At 41.3% G+C, this 20,283-nt stretch overlaps 1 protein-coding gene across 1 annotated transcript in view; it reads right to left on the bottom strand.

Moving 5' to 3' along the window:
- The window catches only part of LOC106580885 (delta and Notch-like epidermal growth factor-related receptor), a 77,589-nt gene that overhangs the window by 3,807 nt on the left and 53,499 nt on the right, over positions 1–20,283 (bottom strand). The window contains exon 8 of the mRNA XM_045703650.1: positions 5,309–5,539. Within this exon, the coding sequence (XP_045559606.1) occupies positions 5,309–5,539 (231 nt within the window). The remainder of the gene's footprint in view (positions 1–5,308; positions 5,540–20,283) is intronic.

The following is a 20,283-nucleotide window of genomic DNA, read 5'->3' as shown; positions in this document are numbered from 1 at the left end:
AAAGAGAAGCAGTATGAGCCCAAGGTCAGAACACAGCGATTGACAGAATCTCAAAGTTGATGTAGGACATTGTGTTCTTTCTTCAGAGCTTACAAGCAGAAGATACCGTACTGAGTATAGACATGTCGGTATGTGCAATACATGCGTGAGTGTGTGTCAGGCTGTGCGTGCGTGTCTGGCTTTCTGCTGGTGTGTGCATGTGTTTGTCGTTCACCATGAGAGGAAACATTTACATACAAAGTAAGCCTTGATAAATCCCAGAGGTTCTCATAAAAAGCCAGTGAAATGTCAAGTGCCTTTCCCAGACTCCCAGACCCATATCCTCTGACTAGTCTGACTCTCCTCTGCCTGATATGGATACAGGGAGCCTGGAATCCACTATATATATCAGATCCCTCACAGCCTCCTCTCCTCGTAGAGGACGTAGACACCAGCTGGCATATTGATGAACAGGAGAAAAGGTCAATTATTTCCTTAAACGAGTCTGATTGCAAATCACCAATGACATCATTCCCGTTAGATGGGGGCTGTCTGAATGGAGCTGTGTGATTGGACGGCATCATCTGCCCAACTTGTGTAGTCAAACAATGGTTGCAGAGAGACAATGGTCTGGAAGGAAGCGCAAAGCAACTGTCTCACCTAATAAAAGAGATCCTAATAAAAATTAACCAGATGACAGAGGAGAGGGAGAGGGAAATGAGGTGAGGGAAGAGAGATAAAGAGAGAGAAGAGAGGAGGACAGAGAGAGAGGGACAGAAAGCCAAAGAGAGAACGAGATGAAGAGCAATGGAGAATAACATAGAATAGGTTAGCGTGAAAGGTGAACAGAGATATTATGTGTGAATATACTGGGTGATATTATGTGTGAATATACTGTGTGATATTATGTGTGAATATACTGTGTGATATTATGTGTGAATATACTGTGTGATATTATGTGTGAATATACTATGTGATATTATGTGTGAATATACTGTGTGATATTATGTGTGAATATACTGTGTGATATTATGTGTGAATATACTATGTGATATTATGTGTGAATATACTGTGTGATATTATGTGTGAATATACTGTGTGATATTATGTGTGAATATACTATGTGATATTATGTGTGAATATACTGTGTGATATTATGTGTGAATATACTATGTGATATTGTCACGACTTCCGCCGAAGTCGGTCCCTCTCCTTGTTCAGGCGGTGTTTGGTGGTCGACGTCACCGACCTTCTAGCCATCACTGATCCATTTTTCATTTACCATTGGTTTTGTCTTGTCTTCCTTCACACCTGGTTCCAATCCCATCAATTACATGTTGTGTATTTAACCCTCTGTTTCCCCCCATGTCCTTGTCAGAGATTGTTTGATTTGTATATTTGTGTATTATGTGTTGGTGCGCGACGGGTTTTGTACCCACTTTTTATTATTTAGTATTTTTGGTTTTGGAGTTTTGTAAAGTACTGATTAAACAACTCCGTTTATACCAAGTTTGATTCTCCTGCGCCTGACTTCCCTGCCACCAACACGCACCCATTACAGATATTATGTGTGAACATACTGTGTGATATTATGTGTGAACATACTGTGTGATATTATGTGAACATACTGTGTGATATTATGTGTGAACATACTGTGTGATATTATGTGAATATACTGGGTGAATATACTGTGTGATATTATGTGTGAACATACTGTGTGATATTATGTGTGAATATACTGTGTGATATTATGTGAATATACTGGGTGAATATACTGGGTGATATTATGTGTGAATATACTGGGTGATATTATGTGTGAATATACTGGGTGAATATACTGTGTGATATGTGTGAATATACTGTGTAATATTATGTGTGAACATACTGTGTTATATTATGTGTGAATATACTGGGTGAATATACTGTGTGATATTATGTGTGAATATACTGGGTGATATGTGTGAATATACTGTGTGATATTATGTGTGAATATACTGGGTGATATTATGTGTGAATATACTGGGTGATATTATGTGTGAATATACTGTGTGATATTATGTGTGAATATACTGGGGGATATTATGTGTGAATATACTGTGTGTATATACTGTGTGATATTATGTGTGAATATACTGGTTGATATTATGTGTGAATATACTGGGTGATATTATGTGTGAATATACTGGGTGATATTATGTGTGAATATACTGGGTGATATTATGTGTGAATATACTGGGTGATAATACTGTGTGATATTATGTGTGAATATACTGTGTGTGTCACGTTCTGACCTTAGAATGAGGTCATTTTTCCATAGTAGATTGGTCAGGGTGTGACAGGGGGGTGTTTTTGTCTATGTATTTGGGGTTTTCTGTTTTCTATGTGGGTTGTCTACATTGTCGTTCTATGTTGTATTTTTTATGTTGTGGCCGGGTATGGTTTCCAATCAGAGGCAGGTATTTTTCGTTGTCTCTGATTAGAAGTCATACTTAGGCAGCCTGTTTTTCATGGGGTTTTGTGGGTGGTTGTTTTCCGTTTCGTTGTTTGTACCTGACGGGACTGTTGTTGGTCGTTTTGTTATTTTGCAAAGTGTTTTCATTAAAAGTAAATATGAGCACTTCACACGCCGCATTTTGGTCTCCTTTAGACGACCCTTATTACAGTGTGATAATACAGTGTGATATTATGTGTGAATATACTGGGTGATATTATGTGTGAATATACTGTGTGAATATACTGTGTGAATATACTGTGTGAATATACTGTGTTATATTATGTGTGAACATACTGGGTGAATATACTGGGTGATATTATGTGTGAATATACTGTGTGAATATACTGTGTGAATATACTGTGTGAACATACTGTGTTATATTATGTGTGAACATACTGGGTGAATATACTGGGTGATATTATGTGTGAATATACTGGGTGATATTATGTGTGAATATACTGGGTGATATTATGTGTAAATATACTGTGTGATATGTGTGAATATACTGTGTGATATGTGTGAATATACTGTGTGATATGTGTGAATATACTGTGTGAATTTACTGTGTGATATTATGTGTGAATATACTGGTTGATATTATGTGTGAATATACTGTGTGATATTATGTGTGAATATACTGGGTGAATATAATGTGTGATATTATGTGTGAATATACTGTGTGATAATACTGTGTGATATTATGTGTGAATATACTGTGTGATATTATGTGTGAATATACTGTGTGTGTCACGTTCTGACCTTAGAATGAGGTCATTTTTCCATAGTAGATTGGTCAGGGTGTGACAGGGGGGTGTTTTTGTCTATGTATTTGGGGTTTTCTGTTTTCTATGTGGGTTGTCTACATTGTCGTTCTATGTTGTATTTTCTATGTTGTGGCCGGGTATGGTTTCCAATCAGAGACAGGTGTTTTTCGTTGTCTCTGATTGGAAGCCATACTTAGGCAGCCTGTTTTTCATGGGGTTTTGTGGGTGGTTGTTTTCCGTTTCGTTGTTTGTACCTGACGGGACTGTTGTTGGTCGTTTTGTTATTTTGCAAAGTGTTTTCATTAAAAGTAAATATGAGCACTTCACACGCCGCATTTTGGTCTCCTTTTGACGACCCTTATTACAGTGTGATAATACAGTGTGATATTATGTGTGAATATACTGGGTGATATTATGTGTGAATATACTGGGTGATATTATGTGTGAATATACTGGGTGATATTATGTGTGAATATACTGGGTGATATGTGTGGATATACTGGGTGATATGTGTGATATCGCTGCCAAAGGTGCTTCAACAAAGTACTGCGTAAAGGGTCTGAATACTTATGTAAATGTGATATCCGTTTTTTATTTTTACTAAATAAAAAGAAACAGTTTTGTCATTATGAGGCATTGTGTAAAGAGGGGAAAAAAACGATTTAATCAATTTTAGAATAAGGCTGTAACGTAACAAAATGTGGAAAAAGTGAAGGGGTCTGAATACTTTCCGAATGCACTGTACAGTATATAAGGGAATGTTGAGGTTGTTTCAATGAGAGAACAAATACCATAAGGCAATGGTATGAGACAAGAATATACTAATAAGAGTATGAACACAGTGAGAAGTATCTGGCTACAGAGGACAGTCTGAATGGATAGTGTGATTCCCCAAAGGAACTATTTTAAGTGAAGTGATCTAAAATGGTGGAATTGGGTTGTTTCTGTAAAAAAAAATTATAGCCATTACTAATTTAGAGTGTCTCACTCCCCATCCAACATAAGATTGCAAATTACATCAAGATGAAAACTGAAAGGCAGAAAGACATATAAAGGGAACTCTAGGACAGACTGATAGGGAGGAGCAGCAGCCTGTCACACTGTGTTGATGCTTCTACTGATAGGGTCGTTCTCCTGCAGTCACACCCAGACCTGGGTTTAAATACTATTTGAAATATTTCCAATATTACTACCATTTGTTTAAGCCTGCCTGGAGTGCCAAATGAGCGGGGTTTGCAATTTTGCGACTATTCTATTTGTTCCCTTGTACCAGGCAAGCTCAATCAAGCCCAGCTAAAGTCATTGACATTTTTTACATTTACATTTACGTCATTTAGCAGACGCTCTTATCCAGAGCGACTTACAAATTGGTGCATTCACCTTATGATATCCAGTGGAACAACCACTTTACAATAGTACATCTATATGGGGGGGGGGGGGGTTAGAAGGATTACTTTATCCTATCCCAGGTATTCCTTAAAGAGGTGGGGTTTCAGGTGTCTCCGGAAGGTGGTGATTGACTCCGCTGTCCTGGCGTCGTGAGGGAGCTTGTTCCACCATTGGGGTGCCAGAGCAGCGAACAGTTTTGACTGGGCTGAGCGGGAACTGTGCTTCCGCAGAGGTAGGGGGCCAGCAGGCCAGAGGTGGATGAACGCAGCTGGGTAATTGATTTCAAATAGTATTTTAACCAAGGTCTGGTCACACAGCTGGGTAATTGCTGAATAAGGATAATGATTTGTCATCATTCCACACCATTAATCTGAGCATGTAGCCATAAAAACCAGTGGCATGATCAATGAGCACATAATGGGCATGGTATTACGTACTCTGTGTCTGCATCAATGATATCACTGGGTGGGTTGGGGAATGGGTTGTGGAATAGTGAGTAGTAACAATGCTAATTTAAGATGCAGTATATTATATGTGGCAGGTTCACTGTAATATCATATTTATTGTGGGAGAATCAATCTGTTAGCTAGTTTTACAGCTCATCTATAGTGTGGGTAATGGGAGGTGGATCAGATTACCCCCATACTAACACACACTCGCTCGCAGACACAGGATGGCTCACCTGGGACACACAGACACCTGAAGCTAGTGCCCACACTGCGGCAAATCCCGTGGGCACAGGGGTTGAGGGCACAGAAGTCCACCAGCTGGGCACAGGTCGGGCCGGTGAAGCCGGCGGCACAGCTGCAGCCAAAGCCCAGGCCGGGACCCTGGGGGAAGCAGCTCCCGTTGTTGTGGCAGGGGCTGGAGGCACATGGGTCCACTCTCTGTTCACACATACTGCCCTGATACCCTGAGAGAGATGAAGGGAGAAAAAGCGTGAGCGAGAGGAACGAGAAAGAGAGGGGGGGGAGAGAGCATCTGGTCTGGTGGCAGGAATGCTGTGGGGTTCTGGGAGTGTGAAGGACCCCATTGTGGGTGTTGAGGTGGCTCTGTGGACTCACTGGGATGTAGCCCACAGCATCTGTTTTGTCTACACACATGCACAAACCCGTCCCCCGTCCCCAGTCTCCCTCCCTCCCTCCCGCCCACACACAAACACATACAAACAAACAGGCATTGTTCTTCAACACAAGCCAGCAAACCCATACTTAAAGACATGCTCCGGTACTTTGGCGACTAGTAAGTATTTATTTTAAACCTCCTGCTTTGGGCTGGACGTGTCCATGTGTAGCTCATACATGCATAATCTATGAGAAAGAAAGAAAAGATCCTGTCTGAGACACACGCAGAAACCCAGAGACTCCAGCAGGTTATCCCTCCCTCTCTACAGTGACAGTGAGATAATGTCCATCAGTCTGGGTGATATTGAGTCCTCCGTGCATCTGGATAAATGAATCAGCAGACCCTGAGAGCCTATCTTCATTAGCCCGATGAACTACACACACTTACACAATCACTGACACAATCAACATGCTCCTGGGTTATATTGACTGTGTAACACACACACATACACAGGCCAACACACATACATAGCCTGACACAAACACCCTCATAAATGCTCACACACACACTCTCTCTCTCTCACACACACAGTCCCTTCACAATAAAGCAGTCTCCTCTCTGCGCTACCATGGCGATGATCCTGATAAAAACAGCTTGTGATGGAACCATTCTCCTGAGGAGGGAGGGAGGACAGATGGGAGGGTGGAGAGAGGGGAGGAGGGAAGCGGCAAGGGGGGCACCTTGAGAGTGGCAGAGATGGTGGCAGCGATTGCAGAAGGTGTGACAAAGTGGAAGTTTGATTGAGGGTGACCTCAATTTATGATCAGCCTTTCTCATAAGAACATCAGGATGTAGAAGGCGGGTGGGAGTAGAGAAGCCAGGTCAAACCAGATAGACTGCAGAATTAGACGTTTGTCCAGGTCCCCGGGACGTCGGGAGATACCTTCCATACCGGTCACTAGGGGCATCGAGCAGGCTCACGGCTTGCTAGCGCGTTGTGGATGGCGATAGAGATAGGACTTAAAGGTCCCCATGTAAAAAACCTTTAGAGTGACTAAAATATCACACATAATATTTGGGGGGGATAGAAATGCTCACAATTTTAGAAAAATGACTTTTTCTCTCATGGCTAACTACCAGGAAGTTTGAAAAGACACCCTGAGTGGGCAGGGAGCTTATATTCATGAGCTTGCCTTGACTTACAGCTCTTTGAAATGCCTATGTCAAGAAACTTGGATGCAGTGAGCAGTAAAATAATCTCAAACTAATTTGGTGATACACAATTAACTCAAACTACATTAAAATTGCATCACTAGCTAGGTTTCCATCCAATTGGCCACAAATTATCATGAGAATATTACAAAAAAAATGACCAGTGGTGTGCTTCCACCAAACAGACTGGTTGCAGATAAAATTCAGTATGTGGTGTCATAGTGAACACACAAAGACATGTTTCACTTAGGTTTTCATGTAATCAAAATCTACAGTTCAACATGTTTTCCACTCTACCGATAGTTTTGTCAGAAAAACTGTTGCTTTAAATAGCAAATGTGCCTACTCTGGTCTGGGCACCTGCCCTCTAGCCAACAGCTAGCTGATACAGTGCAGGTAGGCTGTGTGAGTACAGTAGGCTAGTCTACATTATGAGATTATTATGGATAAGACGGAGAATATTTGTGTTTGTCAAAAGGCAGTCAAGCATCGATCATCATGTCACCAGAATAAGAACCTCGGTATTTATCAGAAAGGAGCATCAAGATCACCCTGCACTTTCAGCACCCTGTGAAGTTCATCATAACTAATAACATCTGTAGACTAATAAACTGCATGGTTTCCAAGTCTTAGTGGGAGGACCACAAACCATATCATCACTAAGTTTACTTCTATATACACTTTTTTTTTGTGTGTGGGGGGGGGGGACTTGCCTGTTATGCATGTTATTTTGCCATTAATACATGTCACATATCAGTTTGCAAACAATGTAAAATATATATATATACAGGCAAGTATATATATATATATATATATATATATACAGGCAAGTATATATATATATATATATATATATATATATATATATATATATATATATATACACACATATCATTGACTTAATAAAGCTGTGTACAAACAGGCAGCTCCAAAATGCAGGTGTTACAGCCTAGCTCAGTGCTTTCTGTGGTGGTGGGGTAGGCCAGCAGAAAATAGGAGCATTGTACCGTGATTGGCTCAGCATTGCACCGTGATTGGCTCAGTGTTCTGTCACTCATGGGGACACTACGTCACCCGCCTTTAGTAAGGGTAGACATCAAGAATGTGAGCCCTTTGTGTGCTGCCATCGAGTTACATTAGAAGTGCCCTTCCAAGAAGGCTCAAGGTCATTGGCCACAGACAAAATGATGTCAAATTATATCTACAGTAGCTTTGATTGGACTGATCATGTCAACATCATACTTTCTAAATCTTAGCTAGCAGTCATCATCAATAATCAAGACGACAATCTACTGGAAAATCATTTTTAATCCTTGTCATATGAGGAGAAATAATGAAGAGAAATTATAGATAAAACATATCGGTGCTCATCAACCATTGGACATAAACATTACACAACAAGTTGGAAATCGCAAATTCAACAGTGAGTTGTTTGGAAGGAATCGGTGACAGTAGCTAACCGCAGGCATTGCAACTGGGAAGTCAGACTGGGAAAATATGTTTTGAACGGTCATCCAACTCGGAACTGTAAATCTTTGATGACTACATTTTCCTACGAAGGACTGCCACGCACAACAAGGTGAGTCCAAAAATGTATTGTATGCTGCTGCATAAATGTAATATGCCAGGGAGATAAGGTCAGCCATATAAGCTGTTTTTTTTTTTAAAGGCAGTAAACGTGGCTGAATGAACTGTTTCGCTGCCAGACAAGGCTCCGCTGATAGCCAGGTGTAGTGGTGGTAAGGATTCACTCTATGGTGCTGAAAAGAAAGCTCTGCTGTTGGGACAGCTTTATGTAGGAGGTAACAGTTTGTTGGCACCGCTTGTCACCGTTATAGTGCAATTAATGTATTGTTTAGTGTTGTGTTGTGTAGTGGCTTTGCTGGCATGCATAAAAAAAAATGTTAGGGGACTTTGCCCCAACAAGATTTACATGCTAAAATAGCCACTGCTTCGATATGATGGTTATTATATCTATATTTGCGCATAAAGGCATTTCCACCACCATTTCTCGCATAATTCATTTTACGGACACAAAAAGATCCCGCCATGTAGAAGAAACAAATTATCTGTCTGCATTTATAGAATTGTACCGAAACTTCCTGTTTCCATCACAGCTGTCATGATTTTCTTTCATATGGAATGACTGTACTTGTATAAAAACTGTGGATGGAAACATGATTAATGAAGTAAATGTTTTTATGCATCCCTTTTGGCATGTCTCTTGTGATGCGGTTCACAACAGCACTGACATGACAGCCGCTTCAGAGTTTTGAACGACCCTTCCCGCTCTTTGGTTCCATGCTGGCTGAAGACGTAGCTAGCCAGTAACTAGCTAACACCAGACACAGATGAAAGGGGAGACATACTGTAAGTATCATTGTCGTGTAAATCAGCTAGAAAGATGTGTCGGCATCGATTAATTGTCTCTGGCCCCCTCCCAGTTAGGGGGATTGATGAGCTCTACAGCAGAGTCTCACAACTCAATCGCTGGTTGAAAACTGTTTTCTGCCCCTCCCAAAAGATAGAATTTGTAGATAATTGGCCCTCTTTCTGGGACTCACCCACAAACAGGACCAAGCCTGGCCTGTTGAGGAGTGACGGACTCCATCCTAGCTGGAGGGGTGCTCTCATCTTATCTACGAACATAGACAGGGCTCTAACTCCTCTAGCTCCACAATGAAATAGGGTGCAGGCCAGGCAGCAGGCTGTTAGCCAGCCTGCCAGCTTAGTGGAGTCTGCCACTAGCACAGTCAGCGTAGTCAGCTCAGCTTTCCCCATTGAGACCGTGTCTGTGCCTCGATCTAGGTTGGGCAAAATTAAAAATGGCGGTGTTCGCTTTTGCAATCTCACTAGTATAAAGACCTCCTCCATTCCTGCCATTATTGAAAGAGATTGTGATACCTCACATCTCAAAATTGGGTTACTTAATGTTAGATCCCTCACTTCCAAGGCAGTTATAGTCAATGAACTAATCACTGATAATAATCTTGATGTGATTGGCCTGACTGAAACATGGCTTAAGCCTGATGAATTTACTGTGTTAAATGAGGCCTCACCCCCTGGTTACACTAGTGACCATACCCCCGTGCATCCGGCAAAGGCGGAGGTGTTGCTAACATTTACGATAGCAAATTTCAATTTACAAAAAAAAAACTATGACGTTTTCGTCTTTTGAGCTTCTAGTCATGAAATCTATGCAGCCTACTCACTCACTTTTTATAGCTACTGTTTACAGGCCTCCTGGGCCATATGCAGTGTTCCTCACTGAGTTCCCTGAATTCCTATCGGATCTTGTAGTCATAGCAGATAATATTCTAATTTTTGGTGACTTTAACATTCACATGGAAAAGTCCACAGACCCACTCCAAAAGGCTTTCGGAGCCATCATCGACTCAGTGGGTTTTGTCCAACATGTCTCTGGACCTACTCACTGCCACAGTCATACTCTGGACCTAGTTTTGTCCCATGGAATAAATGTTGTGGATCTTAATGTTTTTCCTCATAATCCTGGACTATCGGACCACCATTTTATTACGTTTGCAATTGCAACAAATAATCTGCTCAGACCCCAACCAAGGAGCATTAAAAGTCGTGCTATAAATTCTCAGACAACCCAAAGATTCCTTGATGCCCTTCCAGACTGCCTCTGCCTACCCAAGGACGTCAGAGGACAAAAATCAGTTAACCACCTAACCGAGGAACTCAATTTAACCTTGCGCAATACCCTAGATGCAGTTGCACCCCTAAAAACTAAAAACATCTGTCATAAGAAACTAGCTCCCTGGTATACAGAAAATACACGAGCTCTGAAGCAAGCTTCCAGAAAATTGGAACGGAAATGGCGCCACACCAAACTGGAAGTCTTCCGACTAGCTTGGAAAGACAGTACCGTGCAGTATCGAAGAGCCCTCACTGCTGCTCGATCATCCTATTTTTCCAACTTAATTGAGGAAAATAAGAACAATCCGAAATTTCTTTTTGATACTGTCGCAAAGCTAACTAAAAAGCAGCCTTCGCAAATGGAGGATGGCTTTCACTTCAGCAGTAATAAATTTATGAACTTCTTTGAGGAAAAGATCATGATCATTAGAAAGCAAATTACAGACTCCTCTTTAAATCTGGGTATTCCTCCAAAGCTCCATTGTCCTGAGTCTACACAACTCTGCCAGGACCTAGGATCAAGGGAGATACTAAAGTGTTTTAGTACTATATCTCTTGACACAATGATGAAAATAATCATGGCCTCCAAACCCTCAAGCTGCATACTGGACCCTATTCCAACTAAACTACTGAAAGAGCTGCTTCCTGTGCTTGGCCCTCCTATGTTGAACATAATAAACGGCTCTCTATCCACCGGATGTGTACCAAGCTCACTAAAAGTGGCAGTAATAAATCCTCTCTTGAAAAAGCTGAATCTTGATCCAGAAATTATAAAAAACTATCGGCCTATATCGAATCTTCCATTCCTCTCAAAAAATTTTGAAAAAGCTGTTGCACAGCAACTCACTGCCTTCCTGAAGACAAACAATGTATACGAAACGCTTCAGTCTGGTTTTAGACCCCATCATAGCACTGAGACTGCACTTGTGAAGGTGGTAAATGACCTTTTAATGACGTCAGACCGAGGCTCTGCATCTGTCCTCGTGCTCCTAGATCTTAGTGCCGCTTTTGATACCATCGATCACCACATTCTTTTGGAGAGATTGGAATCCCAAATTGGTCTACATGGACAAGTTCTGGCCTGGTTTAGATCTTATCTGTCGGAAAGATATCAGTTTGTCTCTGTGAATGGTTTGTCCTCTGACAAATCAATTGTACATTTCGGTGTTCCTCAAGGTTCCATTTTAGGACCACTATTGTTTTCACTATATATTTTACCTCTTGGGGATGTCATTCGAAAACATAATGTTAAATTTCACTGCTATGCGGACGACACACAGCTGTACATATCAATGAAACATGGTGAAGCCCCAAAATTGCCCTCGCTAGAAGCCTGTGTTTCAGACATAAAGAAGTGGATGGCTGCAAACTTTCTACTTTTAAACTCGGACAAAACAGAGATGCTTGTTCTAGGTCCCAAGAAACAAAGAGATCTTCTGTTGAATCTGACAATTAATCTGGATGGTTATACAGTCGTCTCAAATAACACTGTGAAGGACCTCGGCGTTACTCTGGACCCTGATCTCTCTTTTGAAGAACATATCAAGACTGTTTCAAGGACAGCTTTTTTCCATCTACGTAACATTGCAAAAATCAGAAACTTTCTGTCCAAAAATGACGCAGAAAAATTAATCCATGCTTTTGTTACTTCTAGGCTGGACTACTGCAATGCTCTACTTTCCGGCTACCCGGATAAAGCACTAAATAAACTTCAGTTAGTGCTAAATACGGCTGCTAGAATCCTGACTAGAACCAAAAAATTTGATCATATTACTCCAGTGCTAGCCTCCCTACACTGGCTTCCTGTTAAGGCAAGGGCTGATTTCAAGGTTTTACTGCTAACCTACAAAGCATTACATTGGCTTGCTCCTACCTATCTTTCCGATTTGGTCCTGCCGTACATACCTACACGTACGCTACGGTCACAAGACGCAGGCCTCCTAATTGTCCCTAGAATTTCTAAGCAAACGGCTGGAGGTAGAGCTTTCTCCTATAGAGCTCCATTTTTATGGAATGGTCTGCCTACCAATGTGAGAGACGCAGACTCAGTCTCAACCTTTAAGTCTTTACTGAAGACTTATCTCTACAGTAGGTCCTATGATTAAGTATAGTCTGGCCCAGGAGTGTGAAGGTGAACGGAAAGGCTGGAGCAACGAACCGCCCTTGCTGTCTCTGCCTTGCCGGTTCCCCTCTTTCCACTGGGATTCTCTGCCTCTAACCCTTTTACAGGGGCTGAGTCACTGGCTTACTGGTGTTCTTCCATGCCGTCCATGGGAGGGGTGCGTCACTTGAGTGGGTTGAGTCACTGACGTGGTCTTCCTGTCTGGGTTGGCGCCCCCCCTTGGGTTGTGCCATGGCGGAGATCGTTGTGGGCTATACTCGGCCTTGTCTTAGGACGGTAAGTTGGTGGTTGAAGACATCCCTCTAGTGGTGTGGGGGATGTGCTTTGGCAAAGTGGGTGGGGTTATATCCTGCCTGTTTGGCCCTGTCCGGGGGTATCATCGGATGGGGCCACAGTGTCTTCTGATCCCTCCTGTCTCAGCCTCCAGTATTTATGCTGCAGTAGTTTGTGTCGGGGGGCTAGGGTCAGTCTGTTACATCTGGAGTATTTCTCTTGTCTTATCCGGTGTCCTGTGTGAATTTAAATATGCTCTCTCTAATTCTCTCTTTCTCTCTTTCTGTCTTTCTCTCGGAGGACCTGAGCCCTAGGACCATGCCTCAGGACTACCTGGTATGATGACTCCTTGCTGTCCCCAGTCCACCTGGCCGTGCTGCTGCTCCAGTTTCAACTGTTCTGCCTGCGGCTATGGAACCCTGACCTGTTCACCGGACGTGCTTGTTGCACCCTCGACAACTACTATGATTATTATTATTTGACCATGCTGGTCATTTATGAAAATTTTAACATTTTAACATCTTGACCATGTTCTGTTATAATATCCACCCTGCACAGCCAGAAGAGGACTGGCCACCCCTCATAGCCTGGTTCCTCTCTAGGTTCCTTCCTAGGTTTTTGGCCTTTCTAGGGAGTTTTTCCTAGGGAGTTTTTCCTAGCCACCGTGCTTCTTTCACATGCTTTGCTTGCTGTTTGGGGTTTTAGGCTGGGTTTCTGTACAGCACTTTGAGATATCAGCTGATGTACGAAGGGCTATATAAAAATAAATTTGATTGATTGATTGATTTGATTGCCATAGATGAATAGTGTAAAATTGTAATTATACTGTATTTGCTGACATGCTACAGTCAAATGTTGGCATCAGTAGAGTAGCTATATAAACCACGTCCCTCTGCAAACACGCCTTCTCCAATGTTGGTTACAAGGCAGTACTTATTTAAATTAGGTAAGAGAATATCATGTTACCATTGGTGTATTAACATGAGAGTTAGGGCCACCCTTTCCCTTAATAATCCCGCCTCCTGAATCCAAGTGTTTGACATGGGGGAGGGGATCAGTAACTTTACGATCAAAACTCGTCATTTTTCATAATTTGGGCATCATTCTTTGATTTGGTTTTATCCAAATATCATCCAATTTCATGAAAAACATGATTTTGAATGTTCATGAACTTTAAACCGCGCTCTACAACTCAGAGGATTGTGGGTTCAGTCACATTGTTAGGCACTCATTGTTATGTTTTTCTATTTTAACCCTATCCCAAACCTCAACCTTTACCTTAACCAGTCGGAATGAATGATTAAACGTAATTGTCGAGTTTTGACGTTTATCACTCCCTCTGTGTGTGCGCACACAGACATATTGACACACAACCGCCCATAATCTCAAATGTAGTAGAAAAGGTGACATGACAAGAGGTAAAGAAACTTAAGAGGTAAAGGTGCCAAAAAAGAAGAATGTGAAGATAGGAGGGAGGGAAATCACAGCTCTATTCCTTTATCTCTGTAGAAAGATAAGTCTGCACTGCACAGTTTTCACACCCTGCTGCTTGTGTGCATTTGCCTTGGGCCTTGTTGTCAGGGAGATTGGCTCGGTGTCTGAGCATCAGGACCCCATCTCTCAATTAAATTCAATTCAAGGGGATTTATTGGCATGGGAGACATATGTTAACATTGCCAAAGCAAGTGAAGTAGATAATATACAAAAGTGAAATAAACAATACAAATGAACAGTAAACATTACACTCACAGAAGTTCCAAAATAATAAACACATTACAAATGTCATATTATGAATATATACTGTGTTGTAGCGATGTGCAAATGGTTAAAGTACAAATGGGAAAATAAATAAACATAAATATGGGTTGTATTTACAATGGTGTTTGTTCTTCACTGGTTGTCCTTTTCTTGTGGCAACAGGTCACAAATCTTGCTGCTGTGATGGCACACTGTGTTATTTCATCCAGTAGATATGGGAGTTTATCAAAATCAGGTTTGTTTTCAAATTCTTTGTGGATCTGTGTAATCTGAGGGAAATGTGTCTTTAATATGGTAAATCATTTGACAGGAGGTTAGGAAGTGCAGCTCAGTTTCCACCTCATTTTGTGGGCAGTGTGCACATATCCAGTCTTCTCTTGAGAGCCAGGTCTGCCTACAGCGGCCTTTCTCAATAGCAAGGCTACGCTCACTGAGCCTGTACATAGTCAAAGCTTTCCTTAAGTTTGGGTCAGTCTGTCACATCCTGACTCTAGTAAGATGTCATTTTCTATAGTAGAGTAGGTCAGGGCGTGACAGGGGGTGTTTTGGGTTTTCTATTTCTATGTTTAAGTTCTAGTTTTTCTAGTTCTATGTTGGGGTTGTTTGGGTTAATCTCCAATTGGAGGCAGCTGATCCTCGTTGCCTCTGATTGGAGATCGTATTTAAGTAGGGTTTTTTTCTTCCTGGGTTTTTGTGGGTAGTTGTTTTCTGTTTAGTGTATGTCACCTGACGGAACTGTTGTCGGTCGTTTTGTGTATTCATTAAAAAGTAAATATGAGCACTATACACGCTGCGCCTTGGTCCCCTTTATACGGCCTGCGTTACACAGTGGTCAGATATTCTGCCACTGTGTACTCTCTGTTTAGGGCCAAATAGCATTCTAGTTTGCTCAGTTTTTTTGTTAATTCTTTCCAATGTGTCAAGTAATTATCTTTTTGTTTTCTCATGATTTGGTTGGGTCTAATTGTGTTGCTGTCCTGGGGCTCTGTGGGGTCTGTTTGTGTTTGAAAAGAGCACCAGGACCAGCTTGCTTAGGAGACTCTTGTCATGACGTTGGCCTCTTTTGGTACAGGGAGGACAGTTGACCCCCCCCCCCCTTTTGCACCACCACCCAACCTACCTTCCCCCCAACCCAGGCCCTGTGTGAAAGGGTTGTAAAAACTCTAAAATTCCAGGAGAGTCTCTGGCCACATGGCCCATAGAGAGACACAGGAAATTCTTCCAACTCACAGAATTGGGGAGCCAAGCGACATTTGTGTTCTGGAGAAGGTATGGAAGATTGGTGAAGAATCCAGCTACAAACTGATCCGCTTGGTACAATTTTGTGATACTCAGAAGAGACAATATAGCCATATTACCATAAAACGGTTTATATAATAGCCTCAGCTTGAGACTTGCATCATAATGGTTGTATAGAATGTATTAATAAGGATAAAGCTTTTGTAATACATTGAGATGCTATGTACTGATGTAATGTGATAGAATTGTATTTCTGTAACCAAGTCTAACTCAGTCATAGGCACGCCCCCAGGGACACATACAGGACCAGGCGTCATTTGACAAGCTGTTCAAGGGTCACTATAAAACCCACCCTGATTTACATTTCTCCAGACCAGGCCTCCACTCCATGGCCAATAGGTTTTACCATCCAATTCCTCTACTGAAAGTGAACTACACCACGTGGTTAACTTTTAGACTATCGAGACCGACAGAATAAGAACAAGTCTTTGATATTAATTATTAGTCTGCAGCTAAGTAAATTATATCATCGAACGCGAAGACCAACGAAACATCCATTCTATGACGACATTAATGAATGTCGCTTTGAAAGATCCATTCTAACCGAGAGAGAGAGAGAGAGACAAAACTCTCCATCAGAACGACGCTCCAACAAAGAACGACGACACATGAGCGTAAATATATATTGATTGCAATTGTTCCCGAATGAGCGAGCCTTCAATTGTCAATTGTTAATATTAATGAACTCTGTGTACCTTCTCAGCTGACCGTTTATGACCCATTGTCTAACAGACCAGCCATGCCTGTTAGCCATTAGCGCACATTACTATACCAATCCTTTGTGACGATAATTACTGTTTGTATGTTTTCTGTTAATTACTTAGTGTAGTAAATAAATGATTTTAAGACAATTGATGTATGGAGGATTTTAGTAAAGACTGGGTTCGTGCAGATACAACAATTTACGACGTTTGGAATGAGACTGAACACGAGGTAAAATACACCATTTAAACCAGAAGATAATCGGCCTATACTATAATAGAATATAATATTATAATATAGGAAAAGTTATATTAGGAAAATTATAGCTTTGTAATCTGAATATTCTCCTTGGTGCCCCGATCTCCTAGTTAATTACCATTAAACGATTAATCAGTTTAATCGCGTGATAATAATTACAGGGAGTTAATTGATAAACATGTCTTCAGTTTAATGGTGACCCAAAGACACGACACTCTTTTGCAGGTTCATCTCTCTGTAGGTGATGGCTTTGTTATGGAAGGTTTGGGAATCGCTTCCTTTTAGGTGGTTGTAGAATTTAACGGCGCTTTTCTAGATTTTGATAATTAGCGGGTATCGGCCTAATTCTGCTCTGCATACATTATTTGGTGTTTTACGTTGTACACAGAGGATATTTTTGCAGAATTCTGCATGCAGCGTCTCAATTTGGTGTTTGTCCCATTTTGTGAATTCTTGATTGGTGAGCAGACCCCAGACCTCACAACCATAACTGATTCAAGTATTTTTATCCAGATCCTAATTGGTATGTCAACTTTTATGTACCTTTTGATGGCATAGAAGGCAATTCTTGCCTTGTCTCTCAGATCGTTCACATCTTTGTGGAAGTTACCTGTGGCGCTGATGTTTAGGCCAAGGTGTACAGTTGAAGTCGGAAGTTTACATACACTTAGGATGGAGTCATTCAAAGTTTTTTTACCACTCCACAAATTTCTTGTTAACAAACTATAGTTTTGGCAAGTCGGTTAGGAGATCTACTTTGTGCATGACACAAGTAATTTTTCCAATAATTGTTTACAGATTTCACTTATAATTCACTGTATCACAATTCCAGTGGGTCAGAAGTTTACATACACTAAGTTGACAGTGCCTTTAAATAGCTTGGAAAATTCCAGAAAATTATGTAATGGCTTTAAAAGCTTCTGATAGGCTAATTGACATCATTTGAGTCAATTGGAGGTGTACCTGTGGATGTATTTCAAGGGATACCTTCAAACTCAATGCCTCTTTGCTTGACATCATGGGGAAATCAAAAGAAAGACCTAAAAAAAAAATTGTAGACCTCCACAAGTCTGGTTCATCCTTGGGAGCAATTTACAAACGCCTGAAGGTACCACGTTCATCTGTACAAACAATAGTACGCAAGTATAAATACCATGGGACCACACCAGCTCTGTCAGGAGCAATGGGCCAAAATTCACCCAACTTATTGTGGGAAGCTTGTGGAAGGCTACCCAAAATGTTTGACCCAAGTTAAACAATTTAAAGGCAATGCTACCAAATACTAATTGAGTGTATGTAAACTTATGACCCACTGGGAATGCGATGAAGTAAATAAAAGCTGAAATAAATAATTCTCTCTACTATTTTTCTGACATTTCACATTCTTAAAATAAAGTGGTGATCCTAACTGACCCAAGACAGGGAATATTAGGATTCTAGGATTAAATGTCAGGAATTGTGAAAAACTGAGTTTAAATGCATTTGGATAAGGTGTATGTAAACTTCCGACTTCAACTGTAGATTGTTGTTTGTATGCTCTAGGGCAACGTTGTCTAGATGTAATTTGTAGTTGTGGTCCTGGCGACTGGACCTTTTTGGAACACAATTATTTTGGTCTTACTGAGATTTACTGTCATGGCCCAGGTATGGCAGAATCCCACCACCTCTGATCATGCTGACAACTCTCCCCAAGACCAAGCTCATAACTCACTATGACACAGGTGGTATGGGTCAGCCGGCATGATAAAGACACAGACGCACACATGGGAGCGCACGCATTCACACACATGAACACAGAGGACCCCCCCCCCCCACCACCACCACCACACACACACATTACCAAGCCTACACACTTTACCAGATTCCCAGGGGAGCTCTGATATGAAAGGAGAGCAGCTTTAGCAGAGCAGCTGTACTTCTACTTGCCAATAGAGTGAGTTAGGAGTCTAAATATAGCACCTCCAGCCCTACTGTTCCTCACTGGAGACAGTGCCAGTCCCAGAGCTGAGAGAGAGACCTCAGAGGACAGACAGAGAGCTCGGAGGACTGCTCGGAGCAATCTCCTCAAGAGGCTCAGGCTGTGTCTGAAATGGTACCCATATATCATCAAGCAGATCGCTCAAGATTGACTTTGAAATTGGACATCTGTCCATGTCCTGAGGACGTCAATTCCATGACTCTGAATCCGATTGCGCGTTCAATCCCAGTGGTAGACACTCATTTTTTACAGTCTAGTTTTAACCCTATCCCAAACCTTAACCCTTAACTTAACCATTCAGAATGGATGCCTAAACTTAATGTGTTAACCCTATCCCAACCCTTATTTTCAAGATGTGACATTTGGAGAAACGTAGATAAAAGTCTGAATCTGAAGTCAAATTGGTAAAACCATGAGATATTGTTGCTTTCCTAATAAAGTGCACTACTTCTGGCCAAGGCTCAAAGGCGCTATGTCATCTGACCTGATTGGTCATGAAGGGACATGACACCTAATAACCGAACTTGTGTCATGTTTATGATACTGCTATGCTATCAAACTACTACCATACGCCTGCTCACCTGCTATTTGTCTTCAGCAGTGGCATTTGGTGATCATAAGCCGTGATTCTGCTATGATTGCTTCTGCTATTGTTGTCATCTGGTGTCATCCATCACTTTTTTATGCACAGCCAAACAAAACCAAATGATCATTAAAGCTCTTCACTGCATGTGTCTCCAGAGACAGTGATAGTTATTAAAGAGAGGATCTAGAGTAAAGATACTTGTCACTTCTTCTCCAAATAAATAAGAGACAGTCTAGTCCAAAAGGAAACAGTCGAGGTAAATTAACAACAGTACAAGAGTGTGTCTTTTCCTCATGGATACACCATAATTCCAGGTCCGTCAACTCCAACTTTAGCACTTCACAACTTCTCTGTACCTAGTACTAAGAGGTATGCTACAAAGCAGGATCAATTAGTTAGCCAGCTAACCTTGATAAGCAACCAGAAATAACTATTGATTTTATAGATCATTTAAAAAGCTAAACTTACATGATATAAAAGATATGTTTATTTGTCTGTTAATTCAATTAGACCATGCCCATTTCAAGCTTATCTTTCTACAAAATAAAAAGTTATATCAGAATATTTAGACAAGTTAGTTGTAATCCTGCTTTGTAGAATACAACTCTGCTATACTGCTGCCCTCACATTCACCTGCCAGAAAACAACTGTGAACCCTAACACATTCTTTACGTCTCTCCTGCTCAGTCTCTCACGACTGGATGGGAATCAGATGGACAGGAGTCTGCAGTGTGGAGCCGT

Source organism: Salmo salar, chromosome ssa20 (genome assembly GCF_905237065.1).
Source record: "Salmo salar chromosome ssa20, Ssal_v3.1, whole genome shotgun sequence".
NCBI classification, from domain to species: domain Eukaryota; kingdom Metazoa; phylum Chordata; class Actinopteri; order Salmoniformes; family Salmonidae; genus Salmo; species Salmo salar.
Note: the sequence above shows the minus strand (reverse complement) of the source record. Positions and strands in the feature narration are given on the sequence as shown.